The 17,319-nt window shown below is 34.9% G+C and overlaps 1 protein-coding gene across 2 annotated transcripts in view; it reads right to left on the reverse strand.

The window, feature by feature from the left end:
- dagla (diacylglycerol lipase, alpha) overlaps window positions 1-17,319 on the reverse strand; it is a 68,327-nt gene that overhangs the window by 9,384 nt on the left and 41,624 nt on the right. For both annotated transcript variants that reach the window (XM_065294242.2, XM_065294244.2), the window contains exons 15-18: window positions 9,788-9,856; window positions 9,633-9,705; window positions 6,494-6,702; window positions 4,336-4,462 (exon numbers count right to left, since the gene is read on the reverse strand). In XM_065294242.2, the coding sequence (XP_065150314.1) occupies window positions 4,336-4,462; window positions 6,494-6,702; window positions 9,633-9,705; window positions 9,788-9,856 (478 nt within the window). The remainder of the gene's footprint in view (window positions 1-4,335; window positions 4,463-6,493; window positions 6,703-9,632; window positions 9,706-9,787; window positions 9,857-17,319) is intronic.

Below are 17,319 nucleotides of genomic sequence, written 5' to 3' on the forward strand. Positions count from 1 at the left end.
AGCTCATTATGCGAGCCTTTGTTTGCTAGCTGTCAATCAATCCTTCTCGGATACGGCCCCTCTAAACAAAAAGTGTCTTACAATTTCTAAATCAATATATTGGTTTATGTGAATGAGTAGGCAGGATGATTTTCACATCATTTTAAAGAAAAAAACTCTAGACTACTAGATTATGTTTAGTAAAGTCTTGTTAAAACATGTTTAATATGGGTTTTGTGGACTTATATCAGTGACTTAAAATTTTTGCTTTTTTAAAAACCACGCATAAACATTTTTCTCTCAAAAATACAAACATGTAGATACATGTAGCTCATATAATATTTTAGCCCAATTTGTGCTGAACCCAGTGGTATGAGACACTTGCCATTATTATGTTTTAAAGCAACTGAAAAAAGACCAAATGTAAGAGCATGTCAGAACCTCTGACAGTATCCCAAAATGGTCGGACCCCAGAGGGTTAGGCTACACGGTCAGCGTTATTTCTCTGATTAAGTTTACGTAACTTGTAAAGATAACATAATTAAATCTGATAATGTCCATTGACTTAAAAGAATGTTTGGGCTTACCAATATGGTGGCGCGGTGGCTTCACAACTGTGATGTCATGCGCAATTCAGTCATTTATATAGATCATTGGGAAAGTTTCATTTTGCAAAGTTTTAATTTGCTTTTCAAATTTTGCATTATTAACTTGACAGTAAATACCAAGCGTGCCACACAAGCCGTGAAGAGTGAAGCCAAAACGTCTCGATCGCCCACCAGTGACTGGTCCTAGTATAGGTCATAAACTCCGCCTCCCCCATGTTATTCAATGGGATTAAACCATTTAATTACACTTCAATTGTCTTTTTTCCGATGTAAATTCAAGTGTTAGTTAGTTTAAGTTAGTTATTAAAAACGGTGGTGGCACGTCATGATTGACAGCTGTTATATGCGCATTCTGCGAGGGCGGGGTCTTGATTTCGCGACTTTACTTCCTGCTCACTACTGCACAGGACTGATCCCGAAATCGTCACTGCGCAGACTCAAGACCCAAGATGTCAGTGCCGTATCGGGACACTGGCGGTTTCACTTTACACCAATAGAAGAGAGCGAACAGGTCGTCCGTCTTTTTTACATGGTAAATACATATTAATAAGGTAGGGAAGCAAGACATTAAGAAGTACAAAAATACTGGAGCGGAATATCGCAAATGTGCATATTGCAGTATGCATATAACAATGTTTTTCAAAACCAATTAATTTTATTAATTTAAAAATGTATGTACTGTAGTCGAGTTTTAGATTGAAGCAGATGAGCAAAGAAAACACGGAGACAAAGACAAAGAGATGCTGTTTATTTACGGAAAGAATGTTTTTTATTAAATAGCAAGTATGATCCGAATTCGCGTTTTTTAAATTTCCTTTGTCAGCATTGCATTGTGAGCGAATCTTTCAAACATGGTAAGGAGCGTCACATTTCCGGCTGACGTGAGAGTATTCAGACCAATCACAGCGTACAGATTAGCCGGCCAATCAGGGACACAGAGCTTTTCAAATCAATGAGTTTTGTACAAAATCAATGGGTTTGAGGAAAGCACACTTCAAAAAATTATTTTCAAGAAAAAAATGTATGTGTATTTTGGTCATTTTTTTCAGTAAAAATATCTAAAAATTCTTTAATTAAGATACTTTTTCTTGATGAGCAAAACGACCCAAGAAAATAAGTGTAGTTTTTAGACCAAAAATATCAAATTCAAGTGATTTTGTGCATAAAACAAGCAAAAACAAATCTGCCAACGGGGTAAGCAAATTTTTCAAGATTTTTTTCTACCCCATTGGCAGATTTTTTTGCTTGTTTTATGCACAAAAACACTTACATTTTATATTTTTGGTCTAAACACTAGACCATTTTCTTGGGTCATTTTGCTCATCAAGAAAAAGCATCTTAATTTTTTTTTTTTTTTACTGAAAACAAGACAAAAATACTAAGAATTTTTTTTCTAAAAAAATCATTTTTTTGCAGTGCAGTATATCTGGAGCTACAAAAATTTACGTTATGTGGAAAATAATGTGTTTTTTGAACCATAAAAAACGCAAACACATTGGTATTATACCACATACACAAAATAACGTTATTTTAGCAATTAAATAGTTGCACTTTAAATGTTTTTATTACACGGCTCGTTGCAATGCTTGATTCTGATTGGCCAGTCGCGACATTTGTTGTTTTGTTATTTCCCGATAGTATTGTATTATTCAAGAAGTTATCATGCAGCCTATTACATATCAAACACGTTATTATTTAGGATTTTAAATCGAGATGATTACATCAGTACTTTCACAATAGAGACAGAGCACAGTTATGCTCATTTGAAAACCACGCCCACCGGGGGGAAAACAATCCAACCGTCTCCATTGACTTTGTATTTCGAGAGACCGCCTCCTTGTCATTTCTGGCTTATAACAAAAAACAGAATAATGCCTAAAAGCTGCTGTGTGACAATATGTACAGCTAACAAGCCAACGAACCCAGAAATACGTTTTTATAAGCTGTTGAGCCGTAAAACTCAGCCTTTAAGGAGAAATAAGTGCATTGCCGACTACGTTTCCCCCTAGTGGACGCAGTTCTACTAATAGTAGTTCTATGAAAAGTTGCCCGTTTCCACTTTTGTGTCTTTAAACGCTCGTTTTTTGGGTCCGACAGCTTATAAAAACTAATTTCTGTGTTTTTTGGCTTGTTCGCTGTACATCCTGTCACACAACAGCTTTTAGGCATTATTCGTTTTTTGTTATAAGCCAGAAATGAAAAGGAGGGAGCGTCTCGCAATACAAAGTTAATGGAGACGGATGGATTGTTTTCCCCATGGTGGGCATGGTTTTCAGGTTATGACGTGTTGCGCTCTGTCTCTATAGCCAATGAGAGATGTTGGTGAATGGCTGTGTTATAATAAACCCCACGTTTCTATAGTTTGTGTCCCGCTCACCACCAATAATAGGACACCTCTACTCAAGCGAATTCAAGTATCATTCATGTCTAAAGTATGGTGCGGGACGAAACATCAAGCAAAGCTTTGCTCTAGCAAACGCCACTAAAGGGAAGAAAGAGTAGAATTTGGTGGAAGCCAGAAATGCTTCAATTCAAAAAGACAGAAGACGAAGACAGACAAAGACTTTATGACCAGCAGAAACAGGTAAGAAACATCGGCTAATCGTTCAGATGTAAAGGATCATCACCAATGATGCTGCCAGAGACCAACAATACAGATAAACATCCCAATGAAGCCCCAAAGATTTATACAGTAAGCAATTATTTCTGACCAAGAAGTCATGACACCAAGCCACTCCAATAACAACAGAAACCCTTGGTACTTGTGTTAGGGTAGAGAAGTAAGACAAACATAGACAAACACAAGTTTCAAACTTTTACAGTTTTAAAAGATTCAAAGCAAGAATCGGTTCAATTGAATCAAATTTACACTGTTAAGCAAAAAAAAAAAAAAAAAAAACACAACAAACATATAAAGATAGGGAGCTTGGTATTAAAAAATAAAATGACATTTGTGCACCTATAGATGCTGGATGTTTTGCCTAGAATGATGTTTTTAAAGAGATAGTTCACCCAAAAATGAAAATGTGCTTTATTTATTTATTCATTCACCCTCAAGCCATCCGGTATATTGGGAAAATCTTTTCATTAGTGGAAAAAAAAAACATATTTTGCAGAAACCGCAATGCTCTGTGACCCATATAATCCAAAGTAAATGGGTACCGGCACTTTTTTGACATCTTCTGAAGCCATTCGATATTTCTTTTACTAGAAATTAAACATTATTTACAACATTATTAGTGTGAGACTGCGCATATGTCATTCTTATTTGCAGAAGTGCACTTTACCTTCCCACTCTGTAGGTGGCACTAGTAGGCCAACCGTCACCAAACACCACAAGAAGAAAATCGCGCTTGTGATGTTTGGCATGTTTGCATTAATGCTAATGTTGTTAATAACATTCAATTTCTTGCAAAAACCGATCAATTGGCTTCACAAGACGTCAGCGTGTCACCAGGAGTCCTGGGGATTACTTTTGTTTTAGATATATCTGTTTATTTTTTAAGTGCAGGTACGCATTTACTTTTATTATATGTATGACAGAGCATTGTGGTTTCTGTGAAATATCTTCTTTATTGTTTTACTAAAGACAAAATGCCACCAACATATCGGATGGCCCTGCATGCAAGTAAATAAACAGCAGATTTGACATTTTTGGGTGAACTATCCCTTTAACAGTAATCCGATCAGTGATGTTTCAGATGGCGAGAAATGGACTGCAAAGCGAGCACACAAACACCGCACATACCTTATTTAGTCCGTCCATCACCACATGAGGCATGTGTTCATTCAGCATGGCCGGAGAAATTATGACTTCGTCAAAGGCCTTGTTGTCTGCCCATAGTGCAGAGTAAGTGGGCTCTTCCTGACCACAGCTACAGACAAGAGAGACAAATGGGAAAAAAGCTTTTCAGATGTACACTAGCGCTAAAAAGTCACTTATTTTTTATTCATATTTTCCACGTTGTAGAATAACAGTGAACTTATTAAAACTATGTATAAGAGAAATATTTGACAAGCAAGCACTGTACTAGATTTCTCGGCTTATACGATAACCAATTATTAGTAATGTCGAGCGATACCAATTACAAATACCGATAATTTGGTCGTTTTACCTTTCATACTTTCTGTTAAATTAATGATTACTAAGGAGACAATTTCGTAAGAAATGCAAATTAAAACTTTACTCTCTCTCTCTCTCTCTCTCTCTCTCTCTCTCTATTTTTATTACTTGTTTTAAAATAACTAGTCTTATTAATAAATAGGGCTGGGTATCGATTCAGATGTTCCAGATTGATTCGGTTTCGATTCTCGGTTTGGCTTTCGATTCCGGTTCACGGGTCGATTTTTATACACAATTCTCGATTCAACTTAATGAATACAGATTTAATACAAATACTATATTAATAAAAAAGAACAGTGAACAGAAGTTTACAAGTTTGTAATTAATAAAAAGAAATTAAAAGCCAAAACACTATTGTCGTCGTCTTGCTTGAGAAATCTAAAATGCTTTCATTCCTCTGACTTTTTATGTGAAGGTGGCATTAACGTTGATGAAGCACCTGAAACCGCCATTTTAAGCACTGAATGAATGAATGACAGGCTCGCCTCTCGCTCCTTGGTAACATTGCGCAAGGCAAAAAAGAGGGTGACATCTAGTGAAGAAGACTAGTATTTAGATTAACGTTAATCTTACGTTCAATGTTTGCAGAAATAAATAAAAAATAAAAAAATCAATTCGTGGCCTTTGAGAAACGATTTTGAATCGACCACGTACAAAAAAACCTGATTGATCGAAAAATCGATTTTTTTTTGACAACTGTTCGAATAAATGGACGACTGTTCGGATAAACTGATAATTTTTTCGGATAATCAGACGATTTTTATTTAATTCTTAACACTTCCTTTACACACAGCACAATTTGATGCGTTTTTTGCCTCCTTTTAATTTACAGGAATAATCGGACGGTTTTTTATTTTATTTATTTTTTATATTTTATTTATTTTCCGCCTTTTAGAATAATAATAAACTCATCAAAACTATGGATGACACAAACATTAGACAAGCACAAAACTAAACTTGTTCGCCAATATGAGAACCAATTGTTAGTATGTTGGCCGATACTGATAACAGATACAGATCATTTGGTGGTTTACCTTTTATACTTTCTTATAAAAAATTATTATTAGGACACAATTTGTAAGAAAAGCTAATTAAAACTTACTCTCTCTCTCTATTTATATTACTTGTTTCAAAGTAACTGGTCGTAGTTATAAACAAACCTGTTACTCAGATTAACATTCCTAACTAAAATTAACTAAATTCTTAATAAATCGGGCGATGATTTTTATTTTATTCTTAACACTTCCTTTACACACAGCACAATTTGATCAATCCTGCCCCCTTTTTTTAATTTACAGGAAAAATCGGATGATTTTAATTTATTTAATATTTTTTAATTTATTTTTTCCAACTTTTAGAATAAGAGTAAACTATGGATATCACAAACATTAGATGGGCACGATACTAAACTTGTCTGCCGGTACGATAACCAATTGTTCGTCGTATTGCCTGATAACGATTACAGATAACGATAGTTTGTTCGTTTTACCTTTTATACTTTCTTTTAAATGAATGATTATTAAAGACACAATATTGTTTGAAATTTTGCTTTTACTGGCCAATATATCGTTGCATCTCTTACAAACATAACTATAAAATTTATCAAAAATAAACCAAACCTATATTATACTATAATACAATCCATATGTTCTCAAATTTAACAGATTAATTCCTAGGAAGATAAACTTTTATTTGTACGCTGTCCATCAAAGTGTAGTTGCAGGTTATAGCTGCTTTACCTTTAGTTACTTTATCTAAAGTATCAGATGTGCTTTCTACTCACCATGTCTCTGGTGGGTGGTTGTGCACCACATGAATGACCCGTCCCGGAGGGTACAGAGGAGTGGAGGCCGACAGGGCGATGCTCAGATCACTGGGATGCAGCCACAGTCGTGAATTGGAGGGGGTTACACCCTGAGCTGCTGGAGGTTCGTCGTCCAGGGGTAGCTCTGATTTTGGGATGCACTTCGTACCGCCAGCAATAATGCGCCACTGACGAAAACACAGAAGGAAGGAGAGACATCTATTGTGATGTGTACCGAGGAAATATTTTAAAGCATCGTAGCTCCAGTAAGTATGCATGACAATGGAGATTCACTGCTGATCCACCAACAAAGAAGTCAATCCAAGAATGCATTGCTTACTAGTATGCTAAGGCCAAATTCTTTTGTAAGGCGTCAGTCAGGATCAGTCCCTTTGTTTAAATTCAGCTGGATCTCATAGGAAATCTTACATATTTTAAGAATTGGCTAATTCATGTTAATTTTTACAAAGTGAAAAGTACGAAAACATACAGTATGATTATTATAAATAAAAAACAATAATGAAACCCTACCCCTAACCCAACTGTCACATGGGCGAAAGCAAATCACATAAAAACTTACAAATGTGATCATTCGAATTAGCCACTTCGTAAAATACATACGAATTACAATGAGATTGCGTGGTTTAATTTAAGTTAGAAAGATGCATTAGGAGGTAGCGACATGTGTTGTCAGCTTGTTAGACTAATGCTGCGTTCACACCAGCCGCGGTAGAGGCGTCAAGCGCGAGTGATTTTAATGTTAAGTCAGTGTGGAGGTTTTGCGACGCAATTGAGGCATTTAGGGCAGCACTGTAGACGCGATTCCGACTCATTCACGCGTCTAGTTTGCGCGAATGCCGCAAATTGAGTGTCTGGCACGGTACGCGCGAATGGTGCTTTTTGTGCATTTTGCGTTTGACGCAAATTTGCGGCTGACACCCGAGTTGAAAAATTTGAACTTTGGCGGATTTTTGCGCCGCGTTAACCAATCTGGAGCCTGGTTGCCGTTGTAGCGGCAGCCCCGCCCAGAGTCACTCATTCAACATGACGGAACGCTTGATACTGTCCTTGAGCAGTCACCCGGAGCTATACGACACAAGTTCTTATTTCTATAGAGACAGGAATTAAAGGACCTCGCTTGGAAGAGTGTCAGTAAGGACATTGGGCAACCTGGTAAGTTGTAATACACATTTAACTTTTGAGTAACGTGACTTTTATCGACCCGCGGCATTCCCGCCGTTTTTTTTTTACTATTTTCCCCCTATAGTAAGGTTACCAAATGCAAACCGGTAACTCTCTCGATGAATGCATGATAAACATCAGCCATCTTGCAAACAGACAACCGCATAGCACTTGCCCCTCCCACAAGAAGTGGATTTCACATCTGACACACGTCAAATGCTTGCTGTAGACGCGCAAAGTAGACGCGCGAATGCATTCAAAATGTTCAAGTCGCAAAATAGACGCGGTAGACGCGATTTTGACGCCTCAAACGCAGCTGGTGTAAAACCACGGTAAGAAAAAGAGCCGTAGAGCACAGGTTTCTTGGGTCGCATCTGTGTCAAGTAGCTGTGGATTATATGGTTTTGGAAGAGCTTGTTGTATTATACGTAAGGACAGCAGGAGAAAAACTCTTGTGTGTCATCCAAACATATCTGGATTCTGGAATTATGTGAAAGTCTAAAAGTGAAACTTGAATGCTTTACGCTCACAGTAGCTGCGTTTCCATTACCATTCAAATTGCTTAAATTGAAATTGCGACTTAAAAATGCGCCCGATGGAAACATTGCAATATCGCATAAACTCCCATATATCACAAAAAAGTTTTTACGCTCCGGTGAGGTGGTTTTCAGGCAATTTAAATATATTCAAATAAAATAAATATATATCAAAAAACTGCCATGCAAATAGTTTTTACGCATAAAAGTCACATGATCAATCTTTAAATATGGTGTGGTATGTTTGATTGGAGGACAAGACAGAAGAGGATTGGTCAACTTCATGCCGTATAATAAAAATCGTCAAGCACATGACATCAAAATACCATGAGAGTGATTTGGGAGTTGATTGCGGTGTATGCTTTCGAGTCACTTTCATCGCCGTATCGCAAGACAACAAAATTAAGTTTTAGTCGCATAATATCGATTATAGATTTAGAAATAACGCTGAAGTTTTGTGCAAATCTTTTATGGAAAAGCAGCTAGTGCGGACTTCACTTGTAGTCTCGAAATGCACAACCCCAAAAGTAAGAGTTTCATGCTTCACAGACTGTGCTAAACATTGTTTTTCCAATCAAAAGTCACTTAATCCCCCAAGCTACAGTTTTTATTAATAGTAACATAACAATTATTTTTCTAAGGCACATGGGAAGATGTACATGACAAATGTAATGAGGGCAATGAAGTTATTGCTGGAACGAATCAGTATTAAAAAAAAAAAACGTTTACCATCGGTGTAATACTTGAATCTGATTGGTCATCTGCTATAAACTGTATAACTAACCATTATTGAAGGCAATTAGCAAGAATACACTCTAGCTTTGGGGTCTCCAACCTTTTTGTGATCAAGGGCTACCACAATGGATAAAACAATGTGGAGGGCTAATTTTTGATGTAGTCTATATTGTTTTACTTGTTGATTTTATTTTACTTGTTGATATGTTAAGTATTGTTCAAAATGTTAACATATGTAAACCAAGCCAAGCTAATATAAAAAATATGTAATAAATAAATATTAAAATTGAGACTATTAATAGAATGTGCTTTGGCGGGCACCAGGTGGAGCCCCCTGCTTTTTTTATAATATTAGCTTGTCATTATAGCCCTTTGGGCAAGCGATTTTACCAAACTTCAAGTTAACCGCGATGTAAAATGACTAAAATTACAACAATATGATAAAAGAGACTATTGTTTGTATATTAACAATGTATTATTTATACTCACATCAATCAGATTGGCTATTGTAGGATGTTAATGGTATCTTGGTGCATTAATACAGAATTCGATTAATGTATGTAGGTTGTTTAATGGCTTCAACTTGGCTCATCCAATCAGATTTTAGCATCAGCACTAATGCACCTGTAAGTGTATGAGGGCACTAATATGGTCCAAGCGCTCACCTTTGGTTTCTCACTCTTCTGTAAGACTTCAAGCAGATGCCGACGAAAGCCCTCGAGCTGAGAGAGACCGATCCTGAGTAAACGTAACAAAACAAATGATAAACAGACACCTGTATATACTGCACATGCTGTATACACAAACACGCCTCATTTACCTTGGGACCAGATCTTTTCCCAGCACCACGGAAGTAACAAAATCTTTGGAGTACTCCATTGCATCCTCACTGTGAATTCAGCAGACACACAAGGGTTTGGGTTATAAACAGCGTGCTTAAAGCCTTTTGTAGCACCTTTAGTTTTAAGATCAATAAAGATACAAATAAAACATTTTGTGGTTTAGAAACCCCATAAATCTGGCTAAATCTCAATTTACATAATATAAACCATATTCAAGATTGTTCATGTTTCCAGAGGATTAGCGCACACATCAGTGCATTAGATTTGTAGAAAAGAGCTTTTAAATACATGAACTTAAACAAAAAGTAATCTTTACTCTTTATTCACAGATGCACATGCAATTTAATTCAGTAATTTCCCTTTCATACATCACTACTTACAAGTATTTACTTTACTATCATCGACCTACTTTTCTGCGTATGTAAAATCGATTCAGTCTTTGACTCCCATTCTGAAGTTACCACAGTAAATTCGAAAGGTTCAGGTCGTGGTCTGATTTGCATTGCAAATGTTTTGTGTAAACATAATAGCTTTGACTGTCTGCACAAAGAAAGACTACAATATTTGTGCTGTATTCTTCATTTCTAAATTAAATTAGGTCATTTTTTCATCTGATAAAATTTTACATTTTGCATTTAAAGAAATGCTTTCTGTTCAACAATCATATTTAGATTGATTATAAATTATTACTACAATTAATACGATTGAATGGTATTGATTTTTATTTGATTAAACTGTATGTAACATTGTATGTTGTCAAGCCTCAGAGTCATTCACTAATAATTGCTTAAGTTTTTTGTATTTATACGCACACTTGAACTTCTCACGAATTCACAACACGTCGCATCTGAATTTCCTTTCATACTTGTTCTTACGTTAATAAATTTGGACTGTTCTACATGAACGGCTGCGTGCACACGGTTGTCAATTTGCATAAAACATGCCCAAATCAGCTCCATATAGGGGTTTTCCGCAGCGCAGGAAAACTTCCCACAGAAAACTTTAGAGCAGTTAGTCACCGAAGCAAAAGAGCTAGAAAAGAAATCCATGATCATATTCATTACCAATAATAATAGTTTTGCTTTGAATTTTTGATATGGGAGGCTTTGCTGTCGCTGGAGGAAGCCAGTGCTTTGTGCCCACCGGAGTAACATTAAAGAATTGGATGTGATAACAAAGAGATTTATTAATATGACAGAGACGCGCATCTGTATCTAAAATAAAAGAGATCAAGTGATTAACACTTTGACTTCTTATTACATTTACGTGATGTTTACATTTAAGTGAGGAAGGAAAGCCATGAAGATTTGTCATTATTATGCACATCTTTTTTATGTGTAGATAAAATAATAAGCTTATATAATAATTAGGGCTGGGAAAAGATTAATTGCGATTAATCGCATACAAAATAAAAGTGATTTTTGGCATAATATATGAGTGTGTGCTGTGTGTAATTATTACGTTCATATAAATACACACACATTCATGTATGTATTTAAGAAAAATTTACATGTGTATTCATATTTATTTATATTTTTATATATTCTATATTATATATAAATAAAAAAATCTGACATGAATATATGTATGTGTGTGTGGTTATATATACTCAATAATTACACACAGTACACACACATATATTATGCAAAAATTACTTTTATTTTGTATGCGATTAATCTTTTCCCAACCCTTACTAATAATGTATAATCTCCTCGAAATAATAATAATAATAATAATAATAATATGGATAATGTAAATAATAACAATAATAACAACAATAACAATAACAATAATAATAATAATAATATATTATATAAAAATATATAAAATATAGAAATGTAAATGTTATATATCAAAATTATTATACAGCTCAGTGGTTCTCAGCGTGCATTCCTTTGCGCCCCCCCAAGAAAATTTATGGAAAAAACAGTTCTAAAACTTAACATTTTAATTAAACAAAACATTAAATTGTTCAAAGTAGTGTTGTTGGTATTAGCCTTTTTTTTTAGGTTTACTTACACAGAATTCATGATAAATTAATGTATTTAATAAAACTGGGGGCCCCCCTGACACCATCTCACGGCCCCCCTGTTTGAGAACCACTGATATAGCCTATTATTTTATTATAGCGTATGTAATTATTTCGTACGTTTGGCATTTGTTGTTCATATAAAATACATTTTAATAGGTAAGCTGTTGATAGTGATGTAGTACTCAGATTTTCGATTTCCGCTTTCTCGGACTCGTCTCCTACTCGTTCCTTCAAAGACTCGATCTTGACTCGGTCTCGTATGGAAGTAAATCTGTGCCGTTGGGTTTTGAATTCTAATTCTTAGCACTGAATTTTTTAACATCAAATTTTTAACACTGAATTTTATTTTGCATCTAAATCAGACTTTGAATTTTAAAAGCCATCGAATATCTAGCACTGTTTTTTTTTGCCTATGACATTTTTTTAAATGTTTTAAAAAAATTCAGTGTAAAAAAAATTCAATGTCTAAAAAAATTCAATGAAAAAAAATTCAATGTGTTTTAAAAGATTCAGTGTAAAAACATTCAATGTTTCAAAAGATTTGGTGTAAAAAATTCAATATCTCAAAAAATTCAGTGCAAAATAATTCAACGTCTCAAAAAATTCAGTGTAAAAATATTCAGAGTCAACATCCGGGGAAGCAAGGAGAAGCAATCGATCCCTGTATCAAATCATTCAACATCCAGCCAATCATTTACGCTCCATTGGTCACGTGACACCGAAACGGGAAGTGGGTGAAGTTTAGGCAAAGGGTTTATTTGCATTAACATACGAACACATTTTTCACATCTGGCAGATCGTATCATCAGTATATCAGGACACAGTCCGTTTACATTTATCAACATTAAAGTGGCTTCTGTATCTGGATGTGTGATCGATCCCGTGCGGGGAGACGCGCTGGATGAATAGCTGTCAATCACAAATGGCTACAACTGGCTTTAACCATATGATTTAGGGTTGTCGCAGTAACCGCACTCCCGTATTGTACAGTTCTACTGAGAAGCAAACAGCAGAGAATAACTAGCAACCCTAATAACCATGATTCACCTTTTTAGCTTTATATTTTAAGCTTTAAAAGTTTTATCTTTGCTTATTAATATTTGCAGCGTCCGCACCGCGTACTTTACATGAACTCGACTTTCACCCACATGCTTTTTACCAACAAAATAAATGTGAAACATGAGGATGACAATCCCGACTTCACTGTTTTAGTCTGCCTTAATAACGTGCTTTAGGCTCTGTCTGAACTTATACGTTTTTGTTCTGTAGCCTACTTTGTTCACTCACATATTTCTATATCAACAATAAACTGTTGTTACCTTTGTTTCCTGATAAGTCTAATATGATGTAAATAAAAGAGCTAACAATTTCCTAAATTTCCTGTTCATGTCTCCCTCTAGTCTAGTGTGTAAGAAGTGAAGTAATGTAATTTACAAACACATTTAGGTATAAGAAACTTACTTTGCATAAAACCAACACTGAGCAAATGTATTTGGTCAATGTTATTATGGTTCATACGTGTTTAACCTAAAACGTGTTAAATGAGATAGAAACTGCCGACTGACCAGCGCAACATTCACCTAATGACCCTTGATATGTCGCCATGGAAACTCAAACATTAAAACGATCCATTAAATTCTGCTACTAAATATTAAATCTCTACATTAATAGTTGGAACATATTAAACATATGCCTGAATAACTTAAAAATACAAGCAGTGTTAAAATGCTTTTGTATATCGATTTATTTCAAGATACTTTCAAGCTTATATTGCTCCACATATATGAATAGAATAGACAGGATTTAAATTGAATTTCTTTATCTAACTTTTGCGAGTTTGTCCATAGTTTATATTGTTGTAGTTTTATATTGATTAAACAAATGATTGGTTTGCTTATTTTAAATAAATCTAAGGATCTTTAGATGTATTTATGTATTACGGCAGGTAAAATATTTTCAATTTATTCGTTTTTGTTAAACCTTCTCCTTTATATAAGTGAGTCATTTTAGTAATTTATTGTTGTTCTGTTATAATAAAATAATAATAAACAAACACTAAGCAGTCGTAGTAATGGAAAATTATGTCTTTCATTTATTTGTGTTAGAAAGAATACCATCCATCGAATTTGTTTTATTAATAAACAAGCTGTTTTAGCGAGTTTGTCTGAACTTGTTGTACTATTTTATTGGTTTTAAGTTTTTCGTTCATAATAATAATAAAGAAACATTTTAAAAAACTATTTTAATTCAAGAAATTGAAATATTTAATAATCTGACTTTAAAAGCAAAAGTGATCTACAGATGAACGTCTTTGCTAAATATAGGCTATTTCCTATAAAAATATGCGGTTTGTTTAGTTCAGAAGGTGAAAAAATCCTTACCTGTATTTCCCTAATAATAAAAATACAACACATCTATGTAAGAACGTAAGTCGTGTTATTTTTACATTATGACTTAAAAGAACAATTTGGAAAATTAGATTAGAAGCGCATGAATCCGCAATTACACTTGCTTTGAAGGCAGCTTATTTTTCCAGAGAAAGATATGGTAACATTTCTTCAGAAGAATTCCTGAAACCTATTAATTTACTGATGTTTTTATTAGTACTCCAGCTGTTTTATCGGCCTTTGAGATGGGACGCGGCAGTCAAGTTCATGCTGAAAACGGGGTGAATTCCAAATGGCGTTTTAGCGCCCTTGAAGGGCACTTCAGGAAGGGGATGTCACACAGTCGATCCAAATAAAGAGAAACTGATGTGCGTTTTTCATTGCTCTATTCGCCAAGTCTATTTGAATTGACCACACCATGAGACAATTGTGCAACTTTCTCTAGAGTTTATACATCAAGTGTTCTGATCTTCGAAGGGAATATGGCATAGGGATAATAAGCTATTGGAATACGCCCTTTATCTTTTCGTGAGCGGCAGTCGCGTAGGCTTTAACCAATCATTGAACAGATTTTTAACAACAAATCATAAAACATTTTACTGACCCTAAAGTGTTAAAAAGATTGCGGGAAAATGTTTTGGAATTTCTTTTAATTCAAACATTAAAAATCTCATACATATAAACTAAGAACACAGGGCTTTAAATGTGATGGCGCTTTAGGCAAATCATTAAACAAAATACACAGAAGAATTTTCGTTGTGTTTTATTTATCCATCTTGATGTGTGGCGCAAGAACGGATAACATTCCGATCACAAACGCAGCCGATGACGGATCTCACTCAATCCAGCCATGGAATCTGCATTTACAGGTCAACGTCACACAAAACACCGCTAACTATCATTAATCTTCTCCCTGACAGCTGTCAAAAATAAAGGAGGTGGTAATGAAGCGCATTTTAACACTCCTGCTCGTATTTTTAAGTTATTCAGGCATATGTTTAATATGTTCCAACTATTAATGTAGAGATTTAATTTAATATTTAGTAGCAGAATTTAATGGATCGTTTTAATGTTTGAGTTTCCATGGCGACATATCCATGGGTCATTATGTGAATGTTGGTCAGTCAGCAGTTTCATTTAACACGTTTTAGGTTAAACACGTACTAACCATAATAAAATTGACCAAATACATTTGCTCAGTGTTGGTTTTATGCAAAGTAAGTTTCTTATACCTAAATGTGTTTGTAAATTACATTACTTCACTTCTTACACACTAGACTAGAGGGAGACATGAACAGGAAATTTAGGAAATTGTTAGCTCTTTTATTTACATCATATTAAACTTATCAGGAAACAAAGGTAACAACAGTTTATTGTTGATATAGAAATATGTGAGTGAACAAAGTAGGCTACAGAACAAAAACGTATAAGTTCAGACAGAGCCTAAAGCACGTTATTAAGGCAGACTAAAACAGTGAAGTCGGGATGGTCATCCTCATGTTTCACATTTATTTTGTTGGTAAAAAGCATGTGGGTGAAAGTCGAGTTCATGTAAAGTACGCGGTGCGGACGCTGCAAATATTAATAAGCAAAGATAAAACTTTTAAAGCTTAAAATATAAAGCTAAAAAGGTGAATCATGGTTATTAGGGTTGCTAGTTATTCTCTGCTGTTTGCTTCTCAGTAGAACTGTACAATACGGGAGTGCGGTTACTGCGACAACCCTAAATCATATGGTTAAAGCCAGTTGTAGCCATTTGTGATTGACAGCTATTCATCCAGCGCGTCTCCCCGCACGGGATCGATCACACATCCAGATACAGAAGCCACTTTAATGTTGATAAATGTAAACGGACTGTGTCCTGATATACTGATGATACGATCTGCCAGATGTGAAAAATGTGTTCGTATGTTAATGCAAATAAACCCTTTGCCTAAACTTCACCCACTTCCCGTTTCGGTGTCACGTGACCAATGGAGCGTAAATGATTGGCTGGATGTTGAATGATTTGATACAGGGATCGATTGCTTCTCCTTGCTTCCCCGGATGTTGACTCTGAATATTTTTACACTGAATTTTTTGAGACGTTGAATTATTTTGCACTGAATTTTTTGAGATATTGAATTTTTTACACCAAATCTTTTGAAACATTGAATGTTTTTACACTGAATCTTTTAAAACACATTGAATTTTTTTTCATTGAATTTTTTTAGACATTGAATTTTTTTTACACTGAATTTTTTAAAAACATTTAAAAAAATGTCATAGGCCAAAAAAACTGTGCTAGATATTCGATGGCTTTTAAAATTCAAAGTCTGATTAAGATGCAAAATAAAATTCAGTGTTAAAAATTTGATGTTAAAAAATTCAGTGCTAAGAATTAGAATTCAAAACCCAACGGCACAGATTTTCTTCCATAGTCTCGGACCACAATGAGAGGAGAAGGACTCGTAATTTCAGACCGAGTCCTTGCTACCAGCGCATTTTTTTTAATGTACATATAAAAAACACACAATTAATAACAATAATAATAAAATGCAATGTTGACGGGCATTATTTGAAAATGACATCCCATGGTGCAATGCAAAGATACTGCCATCAAAGCCATTTCTTTATCTCTAGAAAAATAGGCAGAAGATGATACATGTGGTAGGGATTTTTTGAATGATAGTAAAAGCATAGTCCATATTAAGACGTTAAGACTGCTCCTCTAAACCAACCATTCCCAAACTGTGGTCCGTGAGGGTACTGCAGGTGGTCCGTGTAAAGGCAAAATAAAATAAAAAAGAATATATTTTATTAAGAAAAATATACTGTTTTAAGAATCTGTTGTACTGATGTGATGATGACCAGTTATAGTTTTAGTGCTAGTAAGCCTATTTAGAAGTGCAGATAAATTCAGGACTTTGTGTAGACATATTTTATTATGAGTATTATGAGGTGGTCCGCGAAAATTCTTGATTACAAAATGTGGTCCACACACACAAAAAGTTTGAAAACCCCTGCTCTAAACAATTCCCAATCTAGCTTGGTCTGTAGGCCTAACGGTTGATTATTAACTGGGGTGATATTAAATCATGAATATGAAAAC

This window comes from Paramisgurnus dabryanus, chromosome 2 (assembly GCF_030506205.2).
Source record: "Paramisgurnus dabryanus chromosome 2, PD_genome_1.1, whole genome shotgun sequence".
In the NCBI taxonomy this organism is placed as follows: Eukaryota; Metazoa; Chordata; class Actinopteri; order Cypriniformes; family Cobitidae; genus Paramisgurnus; species Paramisgurnus dabryanus.